The sequence below is a fragment of the Symphodus melops genome, assembly GCF_947650265.1.
Source record: "Symphodus melops genome assembly, chromosome: 4".
NCBI lineage: Eukaryota > Metazoa > Chordata > Actinopteri > Labriformes > Labridae > Symphodus > Symphodus melops.
The window spans coordinates 1,501,981-1,526,189 of NC_136694.1; the positions used below are offsets into that span (position 1 = coordinate 1,501,981).

Genomic DNA, 24,209 nt, shown 5'->3' on the forward strand with positions numbered 1-24,209 from the left:
CCTGTAGACCCTGTAGTCAGGCTGAATGAAGAACACAAAGAAATCTAATGTTAGAAATGTTTGTCTTAAACCTGAGGAGACGAAGTTTGAAACTACAGAAGCCCAAAGAGGACATTAGGAAACGTCCACAGGTTGGATTTGACTCCTGTGATGGAGGGAACAGTCCCTCTTATTGTCTAATCTTATCTTTGGATAACAAAGCTTCTCAGACACATTCAATGATATATGATATTTATTGACATTTACATAAAACACTGTTCACTCTTTCCAACAAAAATAAACAAAACTAGTGAAGTTTCTCAGTTGACAGACGATGAACGAGGAATCTCCTTTGACACTGACTTGCAAAATAAAAAGTTTAATGACAAAGAAAAACAGCATCAACCAGACTTCCATGGATCAGAGAGAGATGGGAGAGTCATACAAAGAACACGCGGTCATATTTATATGAAAATGTTTCAAACATCTGTCCTTCATGAACTCAAACATCCAGCAGCAGAACGTTTTGTTTCAGTACACTCAGACACCTCACATACATCATTAAATATCTTCACTGTCATCACACAGAAAACAAGGCTTCAGAGTCGGCACATCTTCTCCTTTCTTTCCATCTTAAAACACAGTTAATACATCTACATTCATCTGTATTTATGTATTCACATGTTTGTTTACAGTTTTGTTTTGACCTCAGCTTCATCAGACTATTAAGGAGACGACATGTATAACTGATCACCTCTTAAAGCCTCTTTTAAACAGCACCATCATTTTGATCACATTTGATCCATGACCTGGTTCAGAGTAAATTCTGCTCGACTGAGGCCCCGTGTCCACCTGCAGTTCGTTCCAGGCTGTGCAACTGAAAAAAGATGGCGGCGCTCGGTGAACACGGGGCCTCCATCGTTCCCTTCATACATCTGTAGAACTTCCCTCAGAGGGGAGCTGCTGCACAATGTGTCTCTCCCTGCACACTGAGTGTCAGAATAATCTCAAGAATATCTGTGCAGACTACAAACATTTGCATAAAGTAGGGCAGTCACAGTAACCGCAGTAATGAACTACAGCAGTAAAAACCAGCCAACAGTGAATGGAGTCAGCTGACCAAACAGGAAGTGAAGTGACTTCCCTCCACCTCACATTCAGACGGACTTCAAGCTAAATGCACCGGCATCTAAGCACCTGATTGTTTTTGGTTGAAGGTCCTGAGCTTCTGTAACATGATCCTCCTGCAGTCTATGGCAGCAAACAAACTCAGTGAAATACATGATGAGACGTTAAAACAGGTCAGGTCTCTCCACCTGGTCTCACTGATAATCAATAAATGCTGCCTACCTGATTTGGTTTGTTCATATAAAAACATCTTTAACAAATAAAGAACCTCTTTAAAAGTTTATAACATTTGGACACCACTAGAAAAAAATCAGAATTCATGTTTATCCTATAAAAGTAAAAACGTTTTTAAAAACTTGATATTATAAAAAGGCACCTGATGATTGGTCAGCATTTAAGAAGCAGAACATGTTGATGTTGTTCAGCTGTAACATGTTGAAATGTGTGTGTGCATTAAACTGAACTTCAGTTAGTTTGTGGAGCTGTTGGATGATTGAGAGATTCCTGAATCCCTACGAGAACCAGGATCACCTGCAGCAAACACAAGAAACAGAAACAGTCAGAGGATTATCTTCCACATGAAGCAGAGAGAGTTTTTAGTCTTTTATTCGTTTGGATGTAGAATCAAAGTGACGGGACATTTCCTGTTTTCTGTCACGTTTGCAGCCCTGTCCGAGTCGTTAGCTGAAGGTGGAGTTAAACAGTGAAAATTAACCAAGTCGCCTTCATGATCTAGTCGGTGCATCCTTTGTGACCAGCGTTGGGACTAAAGCGTTACTGTAACACATCTATTTATGCTCACTGCTAAAAAACGAGTTACTTTCCTTATTTCATAAATACGCCGTTACAGTTACTGACATTAAAAAAGCTAAGTGGGACAAAGTCATTGGTTTGCAGGTCACAAGTAAGTCTCAAGTCCCAAGTCAAGTCCAAAGTAAAGACAGACAAGTCCCAAGTCAAGTCCAAAGTCCAAACCTTTGAATTTTGAATCCTCAACAAGTCATGAGCTCTCTTCACCAGATGAAATGTCATTTTAACAGAGTAATAATCTGTTACAGTTTTATTTAGCCGACTTCTTAAAATAAAACTCTTTACTATAGTTTGGCCTTTTAACTTTTTTGATTTGTTTTTACGTTTCTTTATGTTGTTTGGATGAAATATATTTAGCTAAACTTAAAGGACAGCACTTTGGTCTGCCTTGGCTGTTATAAATGTGCTTTATAAATAATAATATGATGAAATAACAGAACCAGTGTTTCTGACTCTGACTTTTATTTGTCTAAATTCTGTGTTGAACAAAGTGTTCCACTGAATCAGATCACTGGTTTGGATCAAGTCAGGAAATTGACAATTTGTAAAATAGATTTTTTTGTTTGCTTTTTTAAAAAAATGTTTATAGATAGTGCCCATGCCACCTTTACTGTTTTAACAGTGTGTGCAGACAGCTGATAGAGTGTGTGTGTGTGTGTGTGTGTCAGCTCGGGCTAAAACCTGCACACAGCAGAGGAGCAGCAGTGAGAAGCTGCAGGTTCAGCAAACACATGAAAGTCATCACATGTATAAAAACAGTTGACATGAATCCCATGATTCTCTGAACACCATTTATTATATTTTTAGAGTCAAACTCTGTGATTCCTTCATCACAGGGACCTGAAATAATAACACAATAAAACCTCAAGTATTGTCAAGTCAGTAGGCTCAAATCCAAGTGATGTCACGAGTCATTGTTGTTGAAGTCCAAGTCTTTCATGATTTTGTCAAGTCGAGTCCAAAGTCATCAAATCTGTGACTCGACTCCAGCTCTGAAGCTTTGATTGTTGTGAAAGAGAGAGAGAGAGAGAGTACTTACCAGACCCAGGCTCGTCATGATATACATAGACAGGATCCTGCTCTGGTTCTACTGGAACTGGAGAGAAGACTTGAAAGCAGAACATGAAATGAAGGAGTCAGATGTTGGAGTTAAAGTATTCAGATGTATCAAGCAGTGATTTTATCAGCCTTCATGTGAACTTTCACTGTCTCAGTTGATCTGTGATCAGTTTCCAGGTCGAGCTGCTGCTGATGTGAGGAAACACTGCCTCTACATCGTCTTCATGTTCTCTTGGTCACATCAATCACATCTCTTGTTTTGTGTGAGCTGATCAAAGCCTTCAAGTTGTTCTTACAGATAATGTGAAGAAAAGAGGACTCACCAGGATCCATCTGGATCACTTCTTGATGTCGAGGCTGCGGCCGACGTAAGAAGTCAAAGACTGTAAAACATGGAGACAAAGCAGGAAACAGGAGTTATAACAGTCACATCTGTGTCGATCTGATCTGATGATAGAAGAACCATCAAAGTCTTCATTTGGACATGAACACAGGAGTCTGCTTCACTTCTTCATGTTTCCTGATTTCATGGTTCACTCTGAGTTTGTAGCATCTGTTCATGTTGCTAACGCTGCCATGTGTCTCTGTGTTAACATGAAGCTGAGTTTACAAGACAACAATAAATAAATCAGATGGACGTGCGGTAGAAGTGAACTTTGAGGGTGAAGCGTGCTTGGCTACAGTACAAGCTTTGACTTTCTCCCCTCCTTATCTTCCAGGGTTTTCTTGTTTTGGATTTACTACACTCATCCTCTTGTCTGATTCAGGGACTGTAACAAACTCTCATGAAGGAGTCTCTACATTTAGACATGTTTGTGTTGGATGAGTCTACAGCCTGTTATGTTGAGTCAGATTACAGCCGTTAATATGAAACATTTTCTAAACCTACCTTTGTTACGGAGGGAGGGGATGCACAAAGTTAGAACGAGAGCAATAAACATCACTCCAACAGCTCCAATAGCCGGTCCTGCAAACCATCCGGTGTTGTCTTTGACAGATGAGACTTTCTCTGAAACACAAAAACAGTGTAATGTCACACTCATTGTGATACTGTTTTATGTGCAGCTCATTGGTCAGACTACAACAACAACACAACATATGAACCAACACTGAAAAACAAACTCTCACCACTGATGTAGACAATAAGATCTCCATCTTCATGAATGCACAGATTCACTTATAGATTTTGGGATTTTTATTTAAATGAATGTTTCAATGCACACACAAATATTTATCATCATATATAAATGTAAAAACAAATCCACATAAAAAAGGTTCACAGATGTATTTCTGATTGGCACAATTTGAGATTTAAAAGAAAGACCATAAAACAAATAAAATATATTATTTTTGTCTATAAAAAGTATTTAGAGTTTTCATTAAAAACAGATTTGGATCGTTTCATACAAACTGTCTTGTGTGAAGCTCGATTCTCAAACATTCAGCAGTGAATCGTCTGCAGCCAATCAGATGTTTCTGTTCTATTCAGACAAGATCTGTGAACCTAATTGATGTGAGGTTTTTTTTATTTATATGAAATGATTAATATTGTGCATTGAAACATTTTGTAGACAGCCATTTATATATATATAAATATCACAAGATTATCATTAGTGAATCCCTCTGTGTGCATTCATGAAAACTGATCTACCTAATAGAGACTATATGCTCCTCTCCTCTACCGTCTGTGATCTAAACGTTTAGACTCGATAAAAAGCTTTAATCATTGTTAGTAGTTCAGATCTAGAACACTTCACACTGTGCTGAAGGAGAAGCTCAAACACAAGGGCGCGGTCGAACGCCGTCTCCAGGTCCACAAAGCACATTTGGACTGGTTGGGCAAACTCCCATGAACCCTCGAGCACCCACTGGAGAGTTTAGAGCTGGTCCAGTGTTCCTCTTGGATCCGAGGTTCAACAAACAGCCGGATCCTCCTCTCCAGAACCCTGGAATAGACTTTCCCAGGGAGGCTGAGGAGTGTGATTCCCCGGTAGTTGGAACACACCCTCTGATCCCCATTCTTGGAAAGAGGGATCACCACCCAGATCTGCCAGTCCAGAGGCACTGTCCCCGACCTCCACGCGATGTTACAGAGGCGTGTCAACCATGACAGCCCCTGCACATCCAGAGACTTAAGATACTCAGGGCGAATCTCATCCACCCCCGGGGTGTCTTGCCACCAAGGAGCTTGCACACTACCTCGGTGACTTCGGCTTGGGTGATGGACGAGTCTACCTCTGAGAACTCAGCCTCTGCTTCCTCGGTGGAAGACGTGATGGTGGGATTGAGGAGATCCTCGAAGTATTCGTTCCACCGTCCGACTACATCCCCAGTTGAGGTCAGCAGCTCCCCACCTCCACTGTAAACAGTGTTGGTGGAGCACTGCTTCCCCCTCCTGAGGCGACGGACGGTTTGCCAGAATGTCCTCAAGGCTGTCCGGAAGTCCTCCTCCATGGCCTCCTCGAACTCCTCCCAGGCCCGAGTTTTTGCCTCCACAACAGCCCGGGCTGCGGGACACCTGGCCTGCCGGTACCCGTCAGCTGCCTCAGGAGTCCTGAGCTTGCAACACCTGATAGGACTCCTTCTTCAGCTTGACTTTCTCCCTTACTTCCAGTTTCCACCACTGGATTTGGGGATTACCACCACGACAGGCAGCACAGACCCTGCGACTACAGCTCAGAGCAGCTGCTTCGACAATGGAGGTGGAGAACATGGTCTACTCGGACTCAATGTCTGCAGCCTCCAACGGATCCCCTTCTGTCACTGTTGTTGCCCACGCAAGCATTGAAGTCTCCCAGTAGAACAATGGAGGAATGGACTCCGAGAAGGCCGGGTATTGTGCACTGCTGTTAGGCCCGTAGGCTGAGACAACAGTGAGAGACCTGCCCCCTACCCGAAGGCGTAGGGACGCGACCCTCTCGTTCACCGGGGTAAACTCGAACACATGGCGGCTGAGCTGTGGGGCTATGAGCAAGCCCACACTAGCCAAGTGCACACCGCCTCTCACCGCGGACAACTCCAGAGAAATGAAGAGTCCAGCCCCTCTCGAGGAGCTGGGTTCCAGAGCCCAAGCTGTGCGTGGAGGGAAGCCCGACTATATCTGGCCGGTACCGCTCGACCTCCTGCACAAGCTCAGCCCCCCTCCCCCCTTGGGAGACCCTGGGAGGGCCCTGAAGCCCCCAACAACATAGCTCCTGGGTCATTTGGGTACTCAAACTCCCCCACCACGATAAATCAACAAGTCGTTATCATGTTATATTTACAGTTTTATTTCAACTAGACATGATTTGGATAGAATGTGTTGGATGCTGCACAATACTGCACCATATTTGTCCTCCTTGAACAATAAGAAGATGTAACACTCAGCAGCACATTCTGAACATCTCATTTAGTGTTGGAGATTCAGACTGAAGGTCACATTCATCTCAGCCTCATTTCATCCTGTCACTGTTTGGATCATGTGTGTTTATTCTGCACAGTCAGCTGATTGGATGATAACACACATGTTCACTACAGCTCACTGGGACTTTGGTGATTTCTCAATGGTCCCAGTTCATTATCTCTCCTGTCACTGGTGATTCATCAAACAGAGTCCCAGTTTAGATTTGAACGTTGCTCTCAGGTGGACACATTTACCTGATGGCTCAATGGGACTGAATCCCTGTATACACTGCTTTGAGCTCAATCACTCTGACCTGAGTCTGAGCTAAAACAAAGACACATTTCATTATCATGAAGGAGAATCTCACCGTGGATGTACACATGGAGGTCATTAGAAATCTGATGACAGATGGCGTCCTGTGTGACCACACAGCTGTAGGTGTCAGCCTCGGTCACAGCCATTTTGAGGATGATGTCGTAGCTGCCATCTTCATTTTTAGTGACCTGAGGTTCTTCAGAATGAAGGATGTTTCTAGAACTGTTCTTCCACTCCACTTTAGGTTTTGGAGACGCTCCTTCAACTTCACACTGCAGCAGAGCCTGGTCATTTGTTTTCCTAAGTGGCTTGACATACGGCTCTCGACATGCACCTGTGAACAGAGAATAAACTACCATCAGAAATGTAATCATGTGACTCCTCTGATCATCACATATCTGATTAAAGAGGTTTATAAAAGGAGGAATAGAGAAGCTAAATTCATGTCTCAATAATAAATCAGATTATTTGTCCCAGCAGGCTGACATGTTGAAGGACCCTGTAGACCACCTGACCTGAACCCCCTTCATCAGAGCTGCTCGGTGTGGAGGACTCATGGTTATATTAACGTACAAAAAGCTTTAAACTGACGTGTTGTGAGTCTTTACGTCACAAACTGAAGGATAATGTCCACTGAAGTGAATTAGAAATACTTTAAATATTCCTGAGTGGTATCAGGTCTGTGGGGTCAACCTGAGCACGTGACAGGCAGAGGATGACATCATCAGGACTCACCTAGTTCCTCCTTAGTTCTGTCCTTTAAGATGCACTCTGAAAGAAAAAAGAAAATATATGAAGTTAGAGAATGTGTGTGATGTTATTAACATGACATATAGAGCAGATATGCTTCAGGTTCAGACTATGAAAGTAACATTTTATCCAGTTATATTAAATCATCTAAAATCTGAATACAAAGCTTCAGTCTCTGACTTTATAAACCAGCTGAAGCTGCAGCAGGAGAGAGGAGACTTGTTTGTAATAAGAGTCAAAGAGTCGGACGCTGGTGGACAAGTGGTTAGTTTGAACTCCACATGTACACAGACTTTAGTCCTTGAAGCAGGTGGACCAGGTTCAAACCCGACCTGTGGCATCTTTCCTCTCTCTCTCTGTTGCTCTAATTCCTCTTTAAAACTCTCTGAGCCACATGTCACGTTGGTGCAGAAAATAAATCCAAATGAAATATTCAGATTTTAGTTTCACAGTTTGTTCTGAACAAACTGGACATGTGTTTGGATAATAAAAAAGATGAATGATTTAACATGGCTCATAGTGTAAAGTCATTTGAGGGCCCTGTACAGCAGACAGAGCTTCATCCAGGAACTTGACCTGAGTCCATCTCAGGAAACATCAGCCCCATCTGTAAACACACTTTATTAGCATGTAGAGAAAACTAGAAAGGATCCATAAAGATATGTGAATATTTATTCTAATACAGAGAAGATATCTTAAAGTCAAAGTGAACACTGTGAATCTGTCACTCAGATTTGATGAACTACATTTGGTAATGTAGGAGAAGTTTTAAAGAGCTCTGTGGACACCTGCTGGAGAAGCTCTGTACTGCACTTTGTCAAATATCTCCAAGTCAGTGTGAAAACCTTCCATGTGATCCAGCTGTTTGAAATCATTGAGGTGAACATCCTGCAAACATCAGTCAGAGTGTTAACTTGAACATGTTCCTCAGGCTGTTCATATTAAGCTGCACTGTTTAGTAAATATCCAACATGTGATTTATGACGACGTTAAGAAAAGTTCATCAGTGACTCTTAAACCCGTCATCTCACTAAACATGTTTTTAACTGTTATTTTAAAAAACTCACCAACAACCAGCTCAATGCTGAACTCCTGACGCGGCTGCAGACGAGGAAAAATACAGGTGTAGACTCCACTGTCGGCCATCTTCGTCTCTGTGATCTTTATGGAGGCGTTACCGTTCTTCAGCTCCTCGTTAAAATGTGACACTCGACCTTCAAACTGTTTGTCTTGACCTGAAATGCCCTGACCGTAATAATGTCCTCCGTTGTAAAAGAACACCTCCTGACCGTCTTTCTTCCAGTCAAAGACCGAGGTCTCGATGTTCTCCTTGGTGCTGGGGGAACACAGTAACACAGCATCACTGTCTTCTGTCACCGTCACTATAACTGAAACACAAACATGAGAGTGAATCAGTTTGTTTCCATGAAATCAGTGACAGTAGCCTCAATGAATGAAGCATCAACATATCATTGAAAGAAACCGTCTGTCTCTTTCTCGTCTTTGTCCTCCTAAACGCAGACTGACCTCTGAGTTTCAGAGAGCGATCACTGACGACCTCATGGAGGTCACAACAGGCAGATCTTAAAAAAGGAAGATGGAGGGTGGTCGAGCTCGCCATTAATCAAAACCCTCAAACAGAACCTCTAACTCATGTAATCTAGTCCATGTTGGTTCTGTTGTTTTGAGTTTGTTCTGTTCATTTTTTCTTCTCTGTGTCTTCATTCACTTCCTGTCCCCTTCAAACAAACACAAACGTGTGGAGTCATGAACTCGGGGCGTCTAATCGGCCTCATGGAAGCAACATCAGGAGGAAAGTTTAGTCTTGGCTTAACAGACACAATGCTCCAATATTTGATCACCTGGCTGCTGACCAGCACCTTTATTTTCTTCTGTCTGTTTGTGGGGCTCAGAAATGGAGGGGAAACAGATCAGGCTTGATCCGTGGTCCGTTTGGAAGACACTCTGACGGATCATGTTGCGCCTGATCTGCGGATTTATGGACAATATAGAAACATGGCGTCGCCTAATAAAGAAATGATAACGTTGGCAGCGTTTAAGTGTTGCACTGTGGCATTGTAGTCAGAGTCAGAGTTCCTGTTTGCTGCTGCTGTATTTCTAAGTACACATTGATGAGGGAGACTTCATCAATGTGTGTGACGTCTAACGGAGTGCACTCGGTCACAGAGGAGGGGGCGGTGCAGGGGTCTCTCTGTAGACTGAGACATCAGTGAGAGACCTGTCCCCTACCTGAAGGTGTAGGGACACGACCCTTTCGGTCACCGGGGTGAACTCCAACACACGGCGGCTGAGCTGTGGGGCTATGAGCTCTCAGAGTAACCCCAGAGAAGTGTAGTCCAGCCCCTCTCGAGGAGCTGGGTCCCAGAGTCCAAGCCGTGCGTGGAGGTGAGCCCGACTAGATCTAGTCTGTAGCTCTGGAGCTCCCGCACACGTTCAGGCTCCTTCCCCCTCAGTGAGGTGACATTTCATGTCCCAACAGCCACAAGTTGTGTCCGGGGATCGGGTCTCCGATCATTTATATTCAAAATAAGAATGCAAATGTTCTATTATAACAGAACTTTAGAGCAGGTCGGATGAAATAGACAAACAACCGGAAAACAAAAGAAACATAATTTATCTTCTTACCGTCAGCAGACGTTTGTTGGGAAGAAGAAAAGAAGAGACAGAGAGACACAAAGAGAAGAAGCGCCATTGTTGAGTCTGACTTTGTATTTTGTATTTCTAAAAACTATAATTCCGTCTCCAAAAGTTCAGCTGAGCTCAAAAGCTCAACTTAATTGACTTTTGGTTTCGACGTTACTACGACCGAGTGCTGTGGTGCATTCAGGTAGTGTCGGACACATCGGAAAAAAAACGTTTCTGAGTTGTAAAATACACATGAACACCTGCTCAAGATTGAGGGTGCATTCAGAGTGTCCCTCCTGTCTCCTTTCACGATCCACTTTACCTTAACCCCGTGAAAATGTCACGGGGCTTTGTGAAATATCCTTATTATTCTTCTCTGTTATGGATTTTGACTACTCGTCTGAAACTAGAGTAAAAACACTTCATATTATGCATGCAGGTTATTTTCCATAAGTAGTCCGGTATTTATATACCGCTGAACTAAGCACTTCTTAGAGTCGTTGCAGGTATAATGCCGTTTTATGGTCAGACTTCAGTATTGTGTACTTATATTTTGAAAAGGAGAATTAAAACGGGTCAAACTGTGTGTTACTCCTCCTCACTCTGCAGCTGGGAACATTGAACATAAAGATCAGAATACACTTCACATTTAGGTGAAGCTCACTTCACCATGTCAGAGAATCCAGCGCATGAAGGCACTGTGAGAACACGTTCATGTTAGGAGGGACTCTGAGTTCTTGTTCAGACTTGAGCAGGTGTTCATGTGCGTTTTAAAAACTCAGAAACTCTGATGTGTCCGACATCATCTGAATGCACCATAGCACAGCAGTGACGTCGATAAGGAGATGCCAGGTCCGCTTGATGTAAGCGACTTTGGACTTGTTTTGCTGTAAAGTCACTTGCAGATATTTTCATTCGCGTGTAATTGTTTATTAGATATTTTCCAGTGAGAGACAGACAGACACACACACACACACACACACACACACACACACACACACACAGAGCTACAATTGACAGAGGGACAGTGAATATAAAGAGTGGGAGAAAGAGACAAACTAAATTGTCTCAGTGTTGAAGCAGAAAGCTGCCTTATACTGTCAACATTTAAAGTCAATAACTTTGTTTACTATTAACAAAAGATATAATTTGATCAATAACCAATAAATAGCCTATAGCTAGATATCAGTCATGCCAATCTCACAAAATCCAGATTTTAATGAACATGTGTCAGTTGTCAGTCAGGTCATTCATTGCTGTGATAATTCACCGAGTTGGTGAAGAAACTTTGTGACTGCAGTTTGAGAGCAGAGATGACGAGGAGTGAGAATGTAGATTAAATTTCAACTTTATTTATGTTTCAATGAATGACAGCAAAAGACACAACATGATTGTTAAGTCGCCTACACATGTTGGTGAACATCTTTATTTTGATTTGTGCATGGCTGGATTTATATGATCTATTAGAAGAGCTGAGTCTCTTGTTTTGGGTTTATTTCCATGCTTTGCTTGTTTCTCTCACCAGATCTGGCAACATCTGCCAGGAGGTTCATTCGTTTCGCTCCTCAGTTGGTTTGTTGATGTGCGCACGAACATAACAACTAGTGATGGTGAGATGAAGCCTCACGAGGCATTGAACCACTTGAGCCAATTGGTTCGAGAAAGGGTTCATCTCACGAAGCTTCATGTGCACACGAAACCACCTACTGGCCAGGTTTATAATTACAGGCAGCTGTATCTTAACCTATGATCTTAACCACATAATGTGTGATGCATTGAATTTTTGTGTCTGTAATGGCTCTTGAGAATTACTATGAATTACAAAAAAATGTATGACCAAATAATTTCTCTACATAAATTATCACATATGTGTATAATAAAGTATTTTAAAAAGTTTTTTGTGTGTACATTTTCAAAAAATGGTAGTATATATATGACAGGCTGTGTAGTGTTTTTCTGTCACTTTAGGAAAATGGCCTTAAGCAGGCATAGGACAGTTAAAGTGTTTGTGGAACTAGGAAAAGGGCACTGAATATTCTTGTGTAAGTTGGACAATGATGTACAGAAAAGGGGAAATTGTATTCATTTTTATTCAGAAATAACAGTTTCTCAACAGTTTTTGGTTTTAAGCGATTCCTTTCTTTTGACACAACCTCTCCGGCCATTGAAAACACCCTTTCACAGGGTACAGAAGATGTGCACAAAAACGCAAGAGCAAGATCGTATAAAGTTGGGTACAGTAATTTTTGCCTCTCCCAGTCCTCCAGAGGGTTTTCCAGCCTCCGCGGCAAAATCTGAACCACTTCCCGAAGCAGTCACGTGGTACAGCCGGGCAGCAAGGCTTCAGACGTCATCATTTTCTGCTCCTCCCCTAAATAAAGCAAGCCTCGATACGCGCTTCGCAGAACCGCCCCCTCCATTACTCGACACACGCTTCAAAGCCTCGGCACGTCTCGTAACATCACTAATAACAACTAAAGAAGAAAAGTGAAGAGTTCTTCCGTGTGGAAACATTAAATAGATTTACAGACAGAAGTTAAATATTTGTGTGAAGTTAGCTTTAGCATCTGAAGACAAAAATCTATTCAACGAACTTCACTGCTAACCGCTAACATGAGGACGGTTGTGTGTTTCATCTTCTTCTTTCATTGGACAACACCGGGACATATTCTAGGTAAGACATCCAGAATTATATTAACCCTGTGTCGAGCCCCGTCCTCCTGGGTTACTGTTCCTCTTTACTACATCATTTGAAATAGAGCTCAAGGCTCGTAGTACCACCTAGCGGGTGATGCTAGTTGGTACTCACTACCGGAGGGCTAGCAGTGTTAGCATAGCAGTGTTAGCATAGCAGTGTTAGCGTAGCTTGTTGGGCAGGAGACACCCGCTTGATAACACCTGGACAAACTAAAGGTAAGAAGTCCAGACCAGTATAATATTGACAATTTGTCAAGCCCCGTCCTTCGTGGTTACTGGTACTCTTTTTCTTTCTAAATCATCGAAAGTTAGAGTTAGCCACTTGATGTTTGATGTTTATATGGATCTTTATGATCACGTGAGTTGACGTAGAGAGTTTTCAAGTTGGTAATGAGCCTCTACTTATTTGATTGCTTCTTTGTATTGTTTAGTGCACCTTTCCAACATTATTTGTTATGTTAAGCATGTTATGTTGGAATATAATGTCATTTAGTTTCTTATACTGAAAGGAATTTGTTAGCTTAACACTTTCTATATTTCTCTCGTTTATTTCCTTTCAGAAACCACACACACACACACACTCACACACACTTATAAACATACCCAGCCAAGAGATTTTACACATTCCTGTGTATGTACACCCTTTCAAGATTTTTTATTAAACCATTATAACTGGAACCTGCGACTCCTGTGAGTTTTGAGAGAAGCCTCAGTCAGCTGATCTTTCTTTTACTTAGTTTGACCCTTCACTAGCTACCTAAAGCTCAGGTTAACATTTTCCATTTTTCACCATTAGTATAAACAGTAGGACCAATAAAGTCCTATTCCAGGTACTGGAGTGGGATTGAAATGTTTTATAAGTGTTATTAGACTCCTTTATGAACACATTTGTGAATAAATCTATTGATAAAGAATGTTTTCCTAGATTTTTACAATATTCCCAAGTATGCATATAGTATATAATGTTACTGTGATATAAACATGCTGCCCTGTCTTTCTCATGGTTAAAATGTAACTGAAGGGATGCAGGTTGCAGTAAAAATATCTGTCAGATATAAACAACTTTAAACATTTAAAAAGAACTGATTTATTATTTGTTGGAAAAATAAAAATAAACATTCAAAGGTGTGTTATATAGTAGATGTTTTATAGTGACCCCAGGCTGCTTCCATGAATGTGCTCTCTCTTTATTTTTCTCACTCTCATGTTTGTGTCTCAGGTCCAGTGGTGGTGACAGAAGACAGTGATGCTGTGTTACCGTGTTCCCCCAGCACCAAGGAGAACATCGAGACCAAGATCTTTGACTGGAAGAAAGGCCGTCAGGAGGTGTTCTTGTACAACGGAGGACAATATTACGGTCAGGGTCTTTCAGGTCAAGACAAACAGTTTGAAGGTCGAGTGTCACATTTTAACGAGGAGCTGAAGAACGGTAACGCCTCCATAAAGATCAGGAAGACAAAGATGGCCGACAGTGGAAACTACACCTGTATTCTTCCCCGTCTGAAGCCTCCTCAGCAGTTCATCATTGAGCTGGTTGTTGGTGAGTACTTTGACTAAACAGTGAGTGTGGCTGTTTGTCTGTATCGATGTGTCAGCGCTGTGATTTGCTGATGACCAGTCCAGAGTGTAACCCCGCCTCTCACCCAATGACAGCTGGGGATTGGCTCCAGCTGCTTACGACCCTAAACGGGAAAAACTGTATTGTCAACGACTCGTAAGTTTCCTGTTTGTGCTTCCTGCTGTGTTTCTGACCTGCATGTGTTCCTGCTAACACACTGAGAGGAGACACATCACACACATGATGAGCTGCTTGTTTCTTTTAAAGGAGTAGTGTCTCGTGTCTCTGTGGTGGCTTTTTATCAGAAGGACGTTGCTAGGCAACATCCAAAGTTCAGGAGGTCACTGTGTTGGAGCAGGTGATGGATTCAGTCTGACACTAAAAGCACAAACTAGTTTCTACATTTCTTCACATGTAGAGTTGGATCACTTGGTGTACGTTGTTTGTGTCGCTGCTGCTCTGTGGATAAAACGTTTTCTTCTTTGTCCTGCAGAACCCGTCTTGAACTTCATAAAGATGTAGATATTGAACAGCCTCTGAGGGAGATGTAGCTCACACACTGTGGATGTAGAAATCAGTGACATCATGACTCACAGGGAGAAAACGTCTGAATGTAAAGATGAACTGTTTTGGACGAGATGCAGTGAGAAGTGAAGAAACGTGTTGTTTCTCCTTCAGCACAGTGTGAAGTGTTCTACATCTGAACTACTAACAATGATTAAAGCTTGTTATGGAGTCCAAACATTTAGGTCATGATAGTCTTTACATTCAGCTCTCAGTGGTCATGTGTTACTCTCTGTTGGAATATCAGTCAGTGAGTTTTCGTGTTTGTCTGAGTTAAACAGAACCACATGTTCAGTAACAGGACAAACAAACTCAGTGACATGTCTTATTATATTAAAGCATCTTTATTTATGTCTTCTGTTCACAGCTGCATCTCTGAAGCCGTATATCGAGATACTCCATCAAACTGAGGACCGGGCGCTCCTGCAGTGTGATGTTAAAGGAGCTTCTCCTGAACTTGAAGTGGAGTGGAAGGACAGTTCTGGAAACATCCTTCATGCTGAGGAGACACAGCGATCCTTCACAGGAGGAAAATACGACCTCATCATTCAAGCTTATGTGACCAAGAGCGACACCTACAGCTGTGTGCTCAAACAGGAGGGAATCCACCATGAGGTCACTTCTCAGACGTTTGTCTACATGAGTGGTGAGGGTTTGTTTTTCAGTGTTTTGTTTTTGGTTCATATGTTGTGTTGTTGTTGTAGTCTGACCAATGAGCTGCACATAAAACAGTATCACAGTGAGTGTGACATTACACTGTTTTTGTGTTTCAGAGACAGTCTGTAAGGACTCATCTGTCAATGTCTTCATTGGATGGTTTGGAGGAATGGCTGTTGGAGCTGTAATCATGGCTCTAGTTCTAACTTTGAGCAGCCCCTCCCTCCGTTACAAAGGTAGGTTTAGAAAACGTTTCATATTAACGGCTGTAATCTGACTCAACATAACAGGCTGTAGACTCATCCAACACAAACATGTCTAAATGTAGAGACTCCTTCAGAGTGAAGATGGGCAGTGATTGGTTATCACTGCAGACCTGTTAACTTGAAGATGTTGTGGTTCATAGTCGAAACATCCAATGAAAATTGGTCTCTATCTGATGAATTTTTCTCACATCATGTTAACATAAAGCCATGCATGTGTTGTATTTGTCTTGATAGTTGTAAGTGCCGGTTAATTGTAATCAATGAGATCGAGACGGCTCCGTGTGGAAGTGCTGGCAGCCTAACAAGCCAAACCTCCAAGACACAAGATGGCGCTCAAGAGTAGCGCATGGACTAAACCACTACCATAACATCCCCCTTTCTCAGTACGTTATTAGCGATAACGTTACATCAAAATTATTTCAATTTATTATGCAGTAATGTAAACATTGCATCTTATTTACGTGTATTGTTACCAATTAGGGCTGTAATAACAAACTTCTTTCTTAGCTTGTAAATAGAACTACTTTTTTTTTCTCTTAAATTTGTACGGGATTAACTGTTATTACATTGTAATTGGCGTAACATTTCTTTTATCTTGAACCATGAACTAACTATGAAGGTGGGATAGACTACCCATACCTTCAGCTGAGTGAGGGGATTATTCTGCCCCGGGCTGGTCACTCAGTGTTTTGAGAGTACCTTCTACCTAGGTCAAAGTCCTTAAGGTACCTCGGAGGATTTCTCTCTCTGGTTGGATACCGCTTCTCTGTAGGACGGTTATTTGGAGATGTTGGGAGTCGAGGAGTAGCAGGTGCATCAAGTGGCGGGTCGTTCTGCAGGACAGAACCAGGGGTGTCCTCAGGGTCGGTCTTAGACCCTCTGAGAGTGACAAGATGACTCCGATTGCGTCTCAAGAGTCCTCTGGGGGTCTGAACCAGGTACGACCGTGGTGTCTCCGCACTGGCTGTGCGGAGACACCTCCCATTTTCTTTCATGTCTGTAATCCAAACCTGATTTCCTGGGTGTAGTCCCGAAAGGTCATGTGCTCGGTGTCTGCTATTGAACCATTTCCACTGCTTATCTCTCTCCCTCCGTTCTCTCTCTCTCAGCGTAGTGATGTCAGTCCACCCTGGTTTGAGGCAGGATGGAAGGATGGGCACTGTAGTGCAAAGTTTTCTTCCCATCAGGAGCTCTGCCGGGCTGTGGCCATTAGCAGGCGGAGTGGCACGATATGCCATGAGCGCAAGATAGGGGTCGCTCTCTTTCTGCAGTAGGTTTTTCACTGTTCTCACGGCTCGTTCAGCCTCGCCATTGCTCTGGGGAAATCTTGGACTGGAGGTGGTGTGGGCAAAGTCCCATTCACAAGCAAAACTTTGGAAGTGCTCTGATGAGAACTGTGGGCCATTGTCACTCCGAACCTCCACAGGAATGCCGTGTCTTGCAAAGATGGACTTCATGTGTTCAATCACTGCAGTAGAAGTAGTGTGTGTGAGCTTGGCTACTTCTATGAATCTGCTGAAATAGTCCACTAAAAGCAGGTACTGGCTGTTATTCCATTCAAAAAGATCAACACCAACCAACTCCCACGGATGTGTTGGGAACTCTGTGGGCAGTAGTGTTTCTCTGTGGTGTGGCCTCTCTTTAGCACACGTGTCACATTCAGACACTAACTTCTGCAGTTGTGCGCTGAGTCCTGGCCACCATACCGACTGCTTTGCTCTCTCTCTGGACTTTGCGATGCCTTGGTGACCTGTGTGCAGGCGGCCCAAAATGTCCTTTTGCAGTGACTTGGGAATGACTATACGTGTCCCCTTTAACAGTAGGCCATTCTCGACTGTGAGGTCACCAGCGTGTTGCTGATAGGGAAAGCATGGCCCTGATATTTTGTGTTTGTCCGGCCAGCCATTCCAGCAGTATTGTTTCACTTGTCTTAATATGTCGTCCCTGTCTTGGTGTTCTCGGATTTGTAGTAACCTTTTCTCTGTTGCCGGAAGATTAGTGACAACCTGATGTGCATACAAGTCTATTTCTTCTCCTAATATATTGTCATGCACTGCCTTTACTGGTGCTCTGGACAACACGTCCGCAGTCGCCATGCATTTGCCAGGCACATGTGAAATGGAGAAACAGTACCTCATTAATCTCATTCTCAGTCTCTGTACGCGTGGTGGTAGCTCGTCAAGGTTCTTTGAGCCTAAAAGTGGCACTAAAGGTTTGTGATCCGTCTCGACGTGGAGCTCAATGCCTATGAGAAAATCTGAGAACCGCTCGCACGCCCAGGTTATGGCCAGGGCCTCTTTCTCAATCTGAGCATACCTTTGTTCTGTCGGGCTGAGTGCTCTTGATGCGAATGCGACTGGTTTGACTGTGCCGTCTTCTTGCTTTTGAAGCAGCACTGCACCGAGTCCAAAGGAAGATGCGTCTGCTGATACTGTTGTCTGTGCTTTTGGGTTGTAGAGTGCCAAGTTTGGTGGCCTGCTCAGTTCTGACTTGATCGTGTCAAATGCTTTTTGTTGTGCATCACCCCAACACCACCCATTTTTAGCACTCAGCAAGTCCCTCAGTGGCTGTGTCTTCTCTGCGAGGTGAGGGAGGTATTTTCCCAAATGATTGACCATCCCTAGGAACCGCCTCACACCACTGACGTCTGTGGGTGCCTCCATGTTGCTGACTGCTTTCACTTTTTCTGGGTCTGCTTTCACTCCAGTACTGTCAATGATCTGTCCCAGAAACTTAATGGAGGTTTTAGAGAACTCACATTTCTCGCTTTTCAGCGTCACTCCTGACTTTTCGAGCCGCTTCAGAACTGCCTCCAGTCGTGTGTCGTGTTGGGCCTGCGTTTCAGCGTACACCAGTATGTCGTCCATCTGGCAGACCACGCCTTCCAGCCCCTCCAAGAGCTGGGACATCCTTTTCTGGAAATGTTCGGGAGCAGATGAGATACCAAAACAGAGTCTATTAAAACAAAATCTCCCGAATGGTGTGCTCCACTCTTGAAATGACCCCTAGCTCCTCCATGCGAGCTAGTTCCTTTTTAACTTTAGGTAACAGGGGTAGTGGGACGCGTCGGGGGGTTGTCAGAGCAAATGGCTTGGCATCTTCTTTAAGCTCGATTCTATATTCCCCCTCCATTTTGCCTAAGCCACTGAACAGTTTTGGGAAACGCTGCTTCACTGCCTCTACTGATGTGAGTGACACTGCCTCCACTCTAGCCACCAACCCGAGAGCTACACTTGCTGGGTGACTAAGTAATCCCTGTATCAGATCTGCTACCACATACACTGCCTGTACTGTCGAGTTATTGGCTGTGCTTAAGTTAGCTGTGAACTTCCCTTTAACTGCAAGAGGTGACATGCCCGCCCCATACAGTTTCAGTTTAGTTGGCTGTAGTAGTGGTCTCTGTGCTAGAGTATTGTACACCTTTTCAGGGAGGACAGTTACGTCTGCTCCTGTGTCAATCTTGAGCACACAGTCTAGATTGTTTACTTTGACAGTAGTAACCCATGCATCATCTGACTTCTCTGAAGCCACTGAGCCTAACAATGCAACCTCACTCTCACTGTCATCGTCATTACCTGCAGCCTGGATTTCTCTTACTGCTCCTGACCTACACACTCGTGCATAGTGTCCTTTTTTCTTGCACTGATTGCAGAATACATCTCTGGCTGGGCAAATATGTTTGCTGTGATAGGGCGCCTTACCACACCTGTTGCATTGTTGAGTGTCACGATTTGTGTTTCTCTCTTGGGCTTGTTTCATTGCTTTTGGTGGTTTATTGAATGTTTTAGAGAAAGTCTTTGTTTTTGCTTTGACACTGTCCACGTTGCAGGGGTTTACTTGTCTGAAGTTAGTTTTCAGAAGATCCTGCTGTTTCTTCACAAGCTCACTTTGACGAATTTTCATCTCTGCTTTGTCCAGCGTAAGCTCAGCATCCATCTGTAGTGACTCCGAGAGCCGCTTGTCACTTATCCCGACCACGAGTCTGTCTCTGATCATCTCGCTGTGCAGGGCGCCATAGCCACAGTGCTCTGCCAGGGCATACAATGATGTGATAAAACTGTCTGCAGTCTCTCCGATTTCTTGTTGTCTTTGGTTAAACTTTGCACGTTCAAAAATTACATTTCTTCTCACAACAAAATGTGCCTCCAACCTGGCTACCATCGTGTTGTAATCACTCGCCTCCTCAACTGTCAGGTTCAATGAAGTGAGCACGTCCTCTGCTTCTTCTCCCATTGTGTAAATCAACGTGTTTACCTGGTTTTCTTCTGGCTGTAGCTCGAGCCCAGAAGCTATCCTGAATCGTCCGAACCGTTTGGTCCATTTCGGCCACTCTTCTGGCTTTTTGAAGTCAAATTTTGGTGGCGGTGAGATCTGAAATGCCGTCGGTGGCGCTTTTCAACCCCTAACAAGCCAAACCTCCAAGACGCAAGAGGGCGCTCAAGAGTAGCGCATGGACTAAACCACTACCATAACAATATTACCACGTTAAGTAGAAGACGTAGCGATGCTCAGACCTGGTTCATCCTGGAGTCCAGTCCAGTGAGAGGGGGGCAAGCACAGCTGGGCCGGTGTGAGTGCACCCTAAGGCTGAACGATTTATCGTTTTCTGATTGAAATAGCGATTTCAGAAAATGCGATCACATGATCGCCAAAGCTGCGGTTTTTGGCAGTGCTTCTCCCTACTGACCCAGGAGCTGTTGTGAACTAATTAACACACCCCGTCTATTCTGTCCCTGTGTGTGTGTGTGTGACTTCTTTAGCCTGATACACAGCTCGACAGATAGCTAACAGTTTTCCTCCAATAAAGAAGCTAAAGTTTCTTTGTCCAGTCTTTAATAAAGGAAACACTGTAAAACTAAACAGACATCGAAACATAAGTTATTCATCTCATAATATGCTAAAAAAAAAAAAAACGAAATGTCTGCTAGCTTGATGCTAATGTCTATGAGAATTTGAATGGGAATGCTAGCGGTTAGCATCGCGAATGTATCAATTGTTATCTCACGTTGTAACTTTATTAAACATACTCAAAAGAAACAATGCAAGACCTGAACATGAAATGACGCTCACAGGTAAATGTTTCAGCCGTATGGCTAAAAGAAAATATGGAGACATTGTTGGTTCTCTTGTTGTAAACCTCTGTGAACTAAGTCACCTACGGCAACCCCAAAGGCCCAAAATATATATCAACACTTATGACCAGATTTCTGTCAAACTGACTCTAAAAACAAGAACATCACACCGTCTGTGTTTCTTCTTAATAAATAAGTCTGAAATCAATTTTTAACTTTAGTTTTTATTCTATTAATTTAGAGTTCTGGCATTAAAGTTTTAACTGGTATGATATAATTTCTTGTCATGTTTGTAAATGTTACTGTACATTGAGAACATTACACAAGCTTGATTTGAAGAAAATCGTGCGAAAAATCGCAATTCAATCATTTCCTAAAATGGTTCAGCCTTAGTGCACCCTAACATGATGAAGCCAGTTGAACGTATCCTGAGTGTCTCCTGGTTCTCTTTCTTCACTGACAAAGGAGATCACTCTGAACAAGCTGGTTCACATCTTCATGAGTAAAACCCAGAGCTTTCTTTGAGTTACCATGAAAGACACATGGCAGCGTTAGCAACATGAACAGATGCTACAAACTCAGAGTGAACCATGAAACCAGGAAACATGAAAAAGTGAAGCAGACTCCTGTGTTCATGTCCAAATGAAGACTTTGATGGTTCTTCTATCATCAGATCAGATCGACACAGATGTGACTGTGATAACTCCTGTTTCCTGCTTTGTCTCCATGTTTTACAGTCATTGACTTCTTACGTCGGCCGCAGCCTCGACCTGAGGAAGACATCCAGATGGATCCTGGTGAGTCCTCTTTTCTTCACATTATCTGTAAGAACAACTTGAAGGCTTTGATCAGCTCACACAAAACAAGAGATGTGATTGATGTGACCAAGATGAAGACGATGTAGAGGCAGTGTTTCCTCACATCAGCAGCAGCTCGACCTGGAAACTGATCACAGATCAACTGAGACAGTGAAAGTTCACATGAAGGCTGATAAAATCACTGCTTGATACATCTGAATACTTTAACTCCAACATCTGACTCCTTCATTTCATGTTCTGCTTTCATGTCTTCTGTCACATTTCAGAAACACCTCGTGTCAATGGATATCATGACGATCCTGGGTTTGGTAAGTTCTCTCTCTCTCTCTCTCTCTCTCTCTCTCTCTCTCTCTCTCTCTCTCTCTCTCTCTCTCTCTCTCTCTCTCAACAATCAAAGACTGTGTCTGAATTCATGATATAGTGAATAGGGAGTGAGCTCAATGTATCCCACAATGCATTTTGAGAAGTAGTGGACGAGCAACTGTCACTGTGTGGAAGTTAGTCAGCATACTGAAGGCGTCAGTCTGCTGAACGACCAGCTCAGCTCTACGTTTCAGTGACGTCACTGTCAGCGGCCGGTGAGAGAGCGACGAGTGTCTGAAAGGTTTTTACATTTTTCTGAGTGAGTGCACGATATTAAACTCCCCATGTGAGGAATCAGAGAGTGCACGATATTAAACTCCCCATGTGGGGAATCAGAGAGTGCACGATATTAAACTCCCCATGTGAGGAATCAGAGAGTGCACGATATTAAACTCCCCATGTGAGGAATCAGAGAGTGCACGATATTAAACTCCCCATGTGAGGAATCAGTGAGTGCTCGATATTAAACTCCCCATGTGAGGAATCAGAGAGTGCTCGATATTAAACTCCCCATGTGAGGAATCAGAGAGTGCACGATATTAAACTCCCTATGTGGGGAATCAGTGAGTGCACGATATTAAACTCCCTATGTGAGGAATCAGTGAGTGCTCTATATTAAACTCCCCATGTGAGGAATCAGTGAGTGCTCTATATTAAACTCCCCATGTGGGGAATCAGTGAGTGCTCTATATTAAACTCCCCATGTGAGGAATCAGAGAGTGCACGATATTAAACTCCCCATGTGGGGAATCAGAGAGTGCTCTATATTAAACTCCCCATGTGAGGAATCAGTGAGTGCTCTATATTAAACTCCCCATGTGAGGAATCAGTGAGTGCTCTATATTAAACTCCCTATGTGAGGAATCAGAGAGTGCTCTATATTAAACTCCCCATGTGAGGAATCAGTGAGTGCTCTATATTAAACTCCCCATGTGAGGAATCAGAGAGTGCTCTATATAGTCCACTATAAAAACTCTCTCTGCTTCATGTGGAAGATAATCCTCTGACTGTTTCTGTTTCTTGTGTTTGCTGCAGGTTCAGGACTCCCTCTCAAATCATCCAACGTCTCCACACACTAACTGAAGTTCAGTTTAATGCACACACACATTTCAACATGTTACAGCTGAACAACATCAACATGTTCTGCTTCTTAAATGATGACCAATTATCATGTGCCTTTTTGTAATATCTATTTAATTTCATAATTAAAAACGCTTTTACTTTTATATGATTAACATGAATTATGGATGTTTATCTAGTGGTGTCCAAATGTTGTAAACTTTTAAAGAGGTTCTTTATTTGTTAAAGATGTTTTTATATGAACAAACCAAATCAGGGAGGCAGCATTTATTGATTATCAGTGAGACCTGGTAGATAGATAGATAGATAGATAGATAGATAGATGGATAGATGGATAGATGGATAGATAGATAGATAGATACTTTATTGATCCCGAGGGAAATTCAAGGCATCCAGTAGCAGTATACAGACAGGCAGGACACAAGACATTGGTTACAATACACACCCGCTGTCCCCCCTCCCCTCTCTATACAATAATCCCCCAAACAAGATTTAGCAGCCCCTATGTGACTAAGAATAAACATAATTATATGTTAAACCTGTGCAGTTAGCATTAGACTTAAAACTTATATAGCATGGTGTACCTAGCCTGTGAGGAGAGAGAAGCATGTGTGCTGTTTGCATGAGAGAAGCATGTGTGCTGTGTGTGCTGGGTGTATGTACAGAGGTCTTTGAGTTTATGCCCGAGGTGTGAGTACGGTCGTTAAACAAGTCGTTAAACAGTCAATGCAGGAGTAGTGAGCAGTGATTTGCATTAAGTGTCCTAAACAAAGAGGTGAGACCAGGGATGATTCGGGTGATTGCCATTTAAGTACCCAACTATTGAGGAGCAGATTAGCATTAAGTGTTGGAGACAATAGAGTGAAACTTGACCTAGTTAGGGTGATCATGTCAACCATTACAGATGTAGCATTAACAATACAGTAGGGTGGAACCAGATGATTAGAGTGATTATCGTTAAAGTGACCTGTGTTCAGTAAGGTGACTATCAATATGCATTAAAGTGTCCAACTGGAGGCTGACTCTGAGGTCAGCGGTGCAGATGAGGAGTGAGAAAAAAGTGAA

General features: G+C 42.9%; 2 protein-coding genes across 8 annotated transcripts; one reads left to right on the plus strand and one right to left on the minus strand.

The window, feature by feature from the left end:
* Window positions 1-214: 214 nt before the first annotated feature.
* On the minus strand, window positions 215-10,895 carry LOC306822721 (CD276 antigen homolog). 4 transcript variants are annotated; one of them, XM_079341910.1, is made up of 9 exons: window positions 10,489-10,895; window positions 10,070-10,440; window positions 8,491-8,811; window positions 7,409-7,444; window positions 6,726-7,007; window positions 3,866-3,985; window positions 3,300-3,359; window positions 2,957-3,013; window positions 215-1,638 (listed from the first exon to the last, which is right to left on the minus strand). In XM_079341910.1, the coding sequence occupies exons 2-9, from the start codon at window positions 10,134-10,136 to the stop codon at window positions 1,577-1,579; spliced, it is 1,005 nt and encodes a 334-aa protein (XP_079198036.1). In that variant the 5' UTR covers window positions 10,137-10,440; window positions 10,489-10,895; the 3' UTR covers window positions 215-1,576. The 4 variants fall into 4 exon arrangements, with proteins under 4 accessions (XP_079198036.1, XP_079198035.1, XP_079198033.1 ...); XM_079341909.1 differs by lacking the exon at window positions 215-1,638 and having other exon boundaries at window positions 2,736-3,007; XM_079341907.1 differs by lacking the exon at window positions 215-1,638 and having other exon boundaries at window positions 2,736-3,013.
* A 127-nt stretch (window positions 10,896-11,022) lies between these two features.
* On the plus strand, window positions 11,023-23,258 carry LOC306822727 (CD276 antigen-like). Of its 4 annotated transcripts, XM_079341921.1 has the most exons (8): window positions 11,025-11,679; window positions 12,553-12,743; window positions 13,986-14,306; window positions 15,256-15,534; window positions 15,662-15,781; window positions 21,621-21,680; window positions 21,968-22,009; window positions 23,100-23,258. In XM_079341921.1, exons 2-8 carry the CDS (start codon window positions 12,683-12,685, stop codon window positions 23,141-23,143), a joined length of 927 nt encoding a protein of 308 aa, XP_079198047.1. In that variant the 5' UTR covers window positions 11,025-11,679; window positions 12,553-12,682; the 3' UTR covers window positions 23,144-23,258. The 4 variants fall into 4 exon arrangements, with proteins under 4 accessions (XP_079198045.1, XP_079198047.1, XP_079198048.1 ...); XM_079341922.1 differs by lacking the exon at window positions 21,968-22,009 and having other exon boundaries at window positions 11,026-11,679; XM_079341919.1 differs by lacking the exons at window positions 21,968-22,009; window positions 23,100-23,258 and having other exon boundaries at window positions 11,023-11,679; window positions 21,621-21,961.
* The last annotated feature ends 951 nt before the right edge of the window (window positions 23,259-24,209 follow it).

Excerpts from the sequence above, each read along its gene's own strand:
- LOC306822721 (XM_079341907.1), bottom strand. The coding sequence starts at position 10,136 with ATGGCGCTTCTTCTCTTTGTGTCTCTCTGTCTCTTCTTTTCTTCTTCC. Across the intron at positions 7,008-7,408 it reads CAGAACTAAGGAGGAACTAG|GTGCATGTCGAGAGCCGTAT; the intron begins GTGAGTCCTGAT and ends CTCTGTTCACAG. Across the intron at positions 3,986-6,725 it reads CCTCCATGTGTACATCCACG|AGAAAGTCTCATCTGTCAAA; the intron begins GTGAGATTCTCC and ends TTTGTGTTTCAG.
- LOC306822727 (XM_079341919.1), top strand. The coding sequence starts at position 12,683 with ATGAGGACGGTTGTGTGTTTCATCTTCTTCTTTCATTGGACAACACCG. Across the intron at positions 12,744-13,985 it reads AACACCGGGACATATTCTAG|GTCCAGTGGTGGTGACAGAA; the intron begins GTAAGACATCCA and ends TTTGTGTCTCAG. Across the intron at positions 15,782-21,620 it reads CCCCTCCCTCCGTTACAAAG|TCATTGACTTCTTACGTCGG; the intron begins GTAGGTTTAGAA and ends CATGTTTTACAG.